Source organism: Rhopalosiphum padi, chromosome 3 (assembly GCF_020882245.1).
Source record: "Rhopalosiphum padi isolate XX-2018 chromosome 3, ASM2088224v1, whole genome shotgun sequence".
NCBI lineage: Eukaryota > Metazoa > Arthropoda > Insecta > Hemiptera > Aphididae > Rhopalosiphum > Rhopalosiphum padi.
The window spans coordinates 24,176,899-24,184,648 of record NC_083599.1 but is presented as its reverse complement, the minus strand read 5'-3'; the positions used below and the strand labels follow the sequence as shown (position 1 = coordinate 24,184,648).

The window sequence follows — 7,750 nt, the reverse complement described above, 5'->3', positions numbered from 1 at the left end:
TATGATTCTCGTTACAATATATTTTTTAAATTTTTATACAAAAATATTTTACAAATATTTTTCTTATTATAATTTAAGATGAAAAAAATTATTCTTTAATAGGTAATATTTAAAAAATGTATTGCATAATATAGTCAATTATTTGTCTTAATTTTCATTAATAATAGAAATTTTTGTGCAGTTAACCAAACAATAACTGTAAATGTACTATGTATTTTTAATTTAAGTGTCATGTTGCACAAAATATGATAAAATCTAGTTTATTATTTTAAAATGTATATAATTAAGCATAATTTTAATTTGAAAAGTACATAAGGTTCAAAATTAATAAAATATTTTTATAAAATTAGTGAAATGGTATTACTTATAGTTTGACATCTACTATTTTACTGTATAGACTAAACTATGTATAGTGTACAAACAACAAACATATATCAATTAAATTTACTTTTAAATATATTACTGTTTAATAACATATTAGATTCCTAATTATTAAAAATATTTATGTCATAAATGAGGTCATAATATTAAAAACTTACTTCTTGGAGTGTATTGGTTTGGTAGCATAGTGGAATAAAATAAATATAATTTCTTGCACAGATGTACATAAAAGAATTTGGTATAATTATAAATTTATAAATTGTTTTTTTTTTATACATGAGACTAAACGTATGAGAGCTTAGATCTTGGCCAAATCTGTTGACAACTCTTTTAACTTAAATGAAGATATTGGTTTTTGTTTTATAAACAGTTATAAGAAATACATTGGATGAATTAATTTATTATTTAAAATATTTATTACATGCTCATGTCTTTTGAAATACTAATCTATTCATTGTTTAACACATCAGGATATTTTGAAAATTTCAATACCAATTTTAACAAGCCTATGCAAGTCAATAAAACTGAATTAAGTTAAGTTGATAGAAAACATTTTGAAAAGTTTAAAATAAATAGTCGATCTAATATTTTTTCTAACAGTTAAGTTAATTATATGGAAATTTTCAATTAACTTGATAAAAGTTATTTTTTTTAAATATATATTGTCAATAATAAATTGCCATTAATATGGTTTGAAATAATGAAATTCATAAATAATATTAAGCCCAGAAAATTGGACAGAAGGTAGGTATTGTAAAAATTAAATAATTTAGTAGGTAATTGAATCAAAAAAATTTACGTAATTTACTGATATCACATCATAATTACACAAAAAATGTAACACAATATTCAATACCTACTGTGATTTGTAAGTCTTGCGTGTGTAGCGAGAACTGAGAACAAAAAGTGACCTCCTACAACTCTTTAGTCTATTGACAATAATATATAATATTATTAGCTGTTTATAAATATAAACATTTTAAATAAGTATAAGCGTAACTTGAAATAGAAATAACTTATTTGGTTACTTATGTCGAAAATATTTTATACCTAATATATTCTTGAGAATTGTACATTTGTGGTTAATACGTTGTACGTTCCACCATAAGACGCTGGCCCACCTTCAAATTATAATATCGAGCAGCACTTTATTTTACCTTCATAACCGCATCGGTGTAAGAATGGAGGGCGTAAAAAATAAAAATAAAACAACGATTAACTGATTCAGTGCTGCCACCACTTTGTTGAATACTTATCACTGAGATAGTAGTCTAATCTTGGTTCATGATAACTTTTATTTCCCACGAAACGCTGTAATACCGATAACTGAAATCGGAAAAAATATGTTATAGTGTTATACGACCATCTTGGATTTTATATTTTTATGTAAACAGTAAACAGAAGACTTCGTTTTTGATTGATCGCGAACGTGCGTATTGTATTCCTATAATAACGATGTACGTCCGGTGTATGCTTACTATGCAAGATTTAAACGATCCACAGTCGAACCCGCTGCCGCTCTTATCGTGTGTGAGGACTACATGCGATGCCTCTGACTATTATCTGTGCGTGTGGAACAGTTTGTATCCGCATGATGCATACTTCGACTTGGCAATGTTGAGTAAAATAAACCATGAATTCGTTGCAGAAGGCAAGTTGGGATTGGAGTTCAAAGAGCCCAAACAATTATTGTCGATAGATACCCAATACATGTTATTGCTTAACTTGTTGTGCTATCAAATTAAGGAAATTATTAAAGGGAAAAAAGTGAACGTCGAAACACGTCGAATACCCAAGTTGGTATTTTCTACAAAAGCCGTTATGAATCATTTTGATCCATTGGCTGTCGAGTTTGTATCTGTTGATCGTTTTGATAACCGTCTGTTGAACATGCGAAATTTGACCACACTTACGATGAAAAACTGTGATTTGCCAACGATCCCTGTAGAAATTGGTCATTTACCAATTGAATATCTCGACATAACGGGTAGTAAACTTCCTATCAATCAAGATACCTTTTGGGATTGGATGTCCATGACAGTAATTTGCGGTACATTAACAACTTTAAAAATTAATTCGATTGGCCTAACAAGATTGCCATTTGAAATAATGTACCTAAAAAGTCTAGAAACTTTATTTGCAACCAACAATAAACTGGTAATTTAGTAAATTTATTACTACTTATCTCTAATAATTGTCTTTTTTACAATGCACTTTTATAAACTTTTATGATTTTCTTCTGTTATTTCATTGTCCAATGCACTGATTAACTGTAGGTAGTTATATAATTTTTTATATTATTTTCAAATGCATTGTGTTTTGAATGCATATTTTACTGTTGCATCTACCTATTCGATACTCAATAAGTATTATTATTACTTTAGTATACTTGGTGATATTGTTATAGGTTATAATGATTATTGTGTATTGTACATGAAAAGATTATTTAAAAAAAATATTAATTTTGAGAATTTAGGTAAAAATCTAAAAATGCATTATTCTTTATCTTTTATTATTAATCTAAAACTTGGAATTATATGTATTTAAAAATTAATACTATATGATGTAAAGAAAAAGTGATGATATGAATATGCAGTTATAATAATTTTATTTATATTTAATGTAAGTGTTCGATGAGACTATGAAAAAATGTCTATTACTTATATCAGGAAAATCAGTTTGAACTTATAAATATAACTAGTTTACAATAATAAATACTCAAATACCTATTTAAAATCAAAACAATTTTTGATTTAAATCATTAATTGCAATATTCTATTAACTCAACTAATGATAACATTATTTTATTAACAATAATAACAATAATATTTACTGTTCATTTTTTTTTTTAAATTTAAATAAAATGTATTTATTTTTTCATATTTATTAGGTTGTTGTGTTAGTTCACTATTAGTTTTTTTTCTGTAACATGTATAATTTTCTTTCAACAAAACAAATCTAGTATTGTTAGCATAAATATTATAGTGAATTGTGAAATATCAAACATTATCTGTGTTTGTATTTTGACGTGTTTTAACTTTTCAATTTTTATACAAGTTATAAGCATGTAAAATAATGCAATTTAAAAATGATGATATATCTATATCTATAAAAAATTAAAACATTAAAAAAAAATCCAAAATAAAAACAAATAATATATTCAACTTTAATTTTGATGGTAGGTTAATTCGATTTAATATTAAAACAACAAGGCAAGATTAGTTCTACTAAATGCACATCTGATACTTATGTTATATATGGGATAGAAAAACAATACAAATAGACCTCTAATTTAAAAAGTTAATTAGTAAATTTATAGATTTATCTGATGTTAAATACATGAATCTTCCAAATATGAAAAATCAAACTTGGTATTTACAATTAGTGTTATATGAACATTTCAAAGCACTTGCAAATGTATATAATTTCAGGCTCTTGATTTATAATTCTAAAAAGACAAAAATGAATTAATCTTTTTGTTATTTATTATTATTATGTAAAAACCATGCTTTATTTTATATACAAAATAAATTTTAATTTTAATCTAATGAAAAATTAAAAATAAATTTTTTTTTTCCAGACATATTTGCCTGAAATCATTTGTGAAGTTAAGAATCTCAAATCCTTGTTTGTTGCTGACAATAAGTTAGTATACCTTCCTTATTGTATTAAGAGATTGTTTGCCTTAATGGACATATCAAATAACCTAATTATTGGTACAGTTTCACCGGATGATGATCACTTACATAAATATATGATTGAATTAACAACTAAACAAAAAAACGATGCTGAAAATGCTGTACCATCACTTAGTCATTTGTCATTATACAGTTTGATGGATAATTGTGTAACGTTTAAGAGACAAGATATACCTCGTACACTATGGATATACTTTAATGTAATGGGTCGTTGTAATAAGTGTAAGAGATGGACACTACCAGAATACTGTCAAGTAGGTTTTAAAGATATGATAGTACATTCAATACTATATGGAGACAGGTTTGAACCAGGGCAATTTATGGTTTGTAGTAATAAAAATAATTGTAAAAGATTAGTATAAGCCATATTTATATATATATGTATATGAAAGTATAAGTATAATTATTTATTAAATAAGTGGTCAAAAGTAAATTACATATTCGATTATTGCTACTATTCATTGTTTTATCACGAATCCAACAATTAATTAATTGTACTACAACTATAAGCAAATAAAACAATGAAAAAGTTTATTATTGTGAACAATAGTTTATATTACAATAATTTTTTTTTTTTTTTTTATATTATATATTTTTTTATTAACCATGGTAAATTATCTGATTATATATATTTATATATGTGATATTAAAATAGTCCGCTTTTATTGTATAAAAAGTATGAAGTTTCTTACAAGATATTTTTTAAATTTTTATACAAATATTTTTCTTATTATAATTTAAGATGATAAAAATTGATAATTTTGATAATTATATTCTTTAATAATATTAAAAAAAAATTAAAAATGTATAACATAATATTATATAGTTGATAATTGTACTAGTTTTGATCGAGGATAGAAAGATTTTGGGTGTAATCAAATGATAACTGTAAATATACTATGTATTTTTAATTTAAGTATCATATTATACAAAATATGATAAAATCTAGTTTATTATCTTCAAATATATAATTGTATATAATTAAGCATAATATTTTAATTTAAAAAGTAAATAATGTTCAAAATTAGTTAAGTATTTTAATAAAATTAGTGAAATGGTATAACCAATAGTTTGATATCTACTATTTTGTTGTATAGACTAAACTGTGTACAATGTACAAATATATTAATTGTATCAACTTTTAAATATATTACTGTTTTATAATATATTAGATTCATAATTATTAAAAATATTTATGTCGTAAATGAGGCCATATTAAAAAACATACTTATTGTAGTGTATTGGTGTAGTATTGAAGTGAAAGAAATAACATAAAGATAATTTCTTATATGGTTGCACATGGGTAGTATAATTATAAATTTAGAAAACATTTTATCCTTTATATATGAATGCTTAGAGCTAGCGAATAAATCTATTGACAACTTTTTTTAACTTAGTTGGAGATGATATTTTCTGTTTTATAAACACTTATTACAGGGAATAGGTTTAATAAAAATAACTAATTATTTTGAATATTTATTACATGTTTATATCTTTTGAAATACTAAATATTATAAATATTATAATCGCATAGCGAATTTAAATATGACTTCGGAAATATATAAATAGGTTTATAGGCAAATTAATATAACTGGCAAAAGATTGATAGGTACTTTTATAAAAAAAATAATAATAATTAATAAATGTGCGTAGTGCGTTTTTGATATTTTGATAATAATATATGTTATGTGCTTAAACATTCGGGCGCGCTCCACTCCACAGTCCTTATTAAATTCACATTACTCGACCCGCATGGTATGCATGCATAGAATTTTTACCGTCATTCTCATAAACATTGACTTCATATTCAATTGCTGGTAGAAATTGTAGCTCATTATCACTGTCTTTAGCAAATTTTCTATGAGTTTTTTTAAAATAATCTTGCTGGGCAAGTAGTGGATTCGCACAGTTATTAAATACTAATATGAATGATTAAAGATACAATTTATGAACTATGTTATTATTTATTATTAATTAATTAATAAATAAATACATAACACCAATATTAGTATTAAAAAAAAATATGATGTTTCACATTTTTGTGAAATATTTCAGACTTCTAACACTATATATGTATATATAAGACGCTTCATTTTCTTAAAAAATATTCAAAAATATGCTTTTACAATGGCAAAAATTGGCATAGTCAAAAACTGATATTAAATATTCTCAATTTATCTACTGATGTTTTTTGTTATATTTTCTCATTCAAAAAACCCTAAAAAATATGCCGTAGGTAAAAAAAAAAAAAAGAACATTGTTAAACGAATAAAATCCTCGCTTCGATTAAAATCAGCATAAAAGTAAAAAGAAATTACTTTATAAATCTAATTTGTTTATTTGTTATAGCCTTATAAATTATAGGTATTATGCATTATTACATTTACTAATAGATAAATAAAAAAAAATTAAAATTATTTAATTAATATTGGTATTTAACCTAAACTTTAAGTACAACTATATCTAATTCATTTCGATCTAGGATCTATCTCAGAAAACTAATTAATAAGTTTTTGTTGTTTCCAGAATTCTTCTCGGCTTTTCAAAAAACTAATGCCATCTTTCGCCTCGGAGAGTATATAGTTAACTAATACTAAGAGAGTTTTAACTATTTGTACTTATTATTATTATTTGAGTTCATATTATTTTGAAATGTTAACTGTTGCATACGAGAACCTCAAACATTTAAAAAAATACATCAATCAAAAGGCGATCCTAAAAAATTACACAAATTTTTATACGTGTTATAAATATATGATTATTGTTTAAGCGTCAGCCAGTTTCTAGTCTAACACTTTTACTTATAGAAATCAATTATTTTAATTGCTTATTTAATATTTATACAATATAATTATTTATAACACATTTTCTGCTGCTTAATATGCGACGTTTTAAAATATTAGAAAAAATGTCTACTGTGTCATCTAGAAATAATTATATTACTTGGATCTATTGTCAAGTGTTCCAGATATTCCTTGTCTACGCACAATTCCCTAAGCATCATTTTCGATTGGCTTTTGGTAGTGGCAGCCGACGCTGTTGCTTCCTTGCGCCTCGTTGTCGACCCCGTCACAGCCGGTGTCGATCCTCTGCTACCGCCGACGCCAACATCGCCTCCATTGACTGTTCTAGCCACGGTCGCTTGACGCTTGTCTCCCCAACCAATTTGCTGTATCACGATGGCGGTGTCCTTCATTTTTCCTGCGCAGTGATATCTTTTATATTTAGCACTTATGAAATATACAGAGTGATTCTTTTATCGACCAACACTCTTTCTTTTGAAATATTTTAATAAATAATAATATAATAATAATTTTTTTATTGGATACCTATAATGATATATCTAATGATATAATTATGGTACATTTAAATATAATTACAATTTGTATAAAATATAATATAATCACTATTGAGAATAACTTTTTATTGGTGAAATTGGAGTAGGTACCTATTAATAAAAATAAATTATTATTATAATATTAAAAAAAAAGGTATTGTCTATGCCTATAATGGATATAATATGAAAAAACTGTGAAAAGCAAAGCATAGCATATTATTAATAGTTACATTATTATTTAATAATTTTACTATAATTTATTAGAATGATTAAATAGATTTGCATCACATACACTAAGTTGATAAATAGACTTTTTGTATTTAGTATAATATTT

General features: G+C 24.5%; 1 protein-coding gene across 2 annotated transcripts; it reads left to right on the top strand.

Moving 5' to 3' along the window:
* The first annotated feature begins 1,697 nt into the window (after positions 1 to 1,697).
* Positions 1,698 to 4,455, top strand: LOC132924479 (leucine-rich repeat-containing protein 69-like). 2 transcript variants are annotated; one of them, XM_060988829.1, is made up of 3 exons: positions 1,698 to 2,538; positions 3,962 to 4,026; positions 4,104 to 4,455. In XM_060988829.1, the coding sequence occupies exons 1-3, from the start codon at positions 1,837 to 1,839 to the stop codon at positions 4,114 to 4,116; spliced, it is 780 nt and encodes a 259-aa protein (XP_060844812.1). In that variant the 5' UTR covers positions 1,698 to 1,836; the 3' UTR covers positions 4,117 to 4,455. The 2 variants fall into 2 exon arrangements, with proteins under 2 accessions (XP_060844812.1, XP_060844811.1); XM_060988828.1 differs by having other exon boundaries at positions 3,962 to 4,455.
* Positions 4,456 to 7,750: the final 3,295 nt, after the last annotated feature.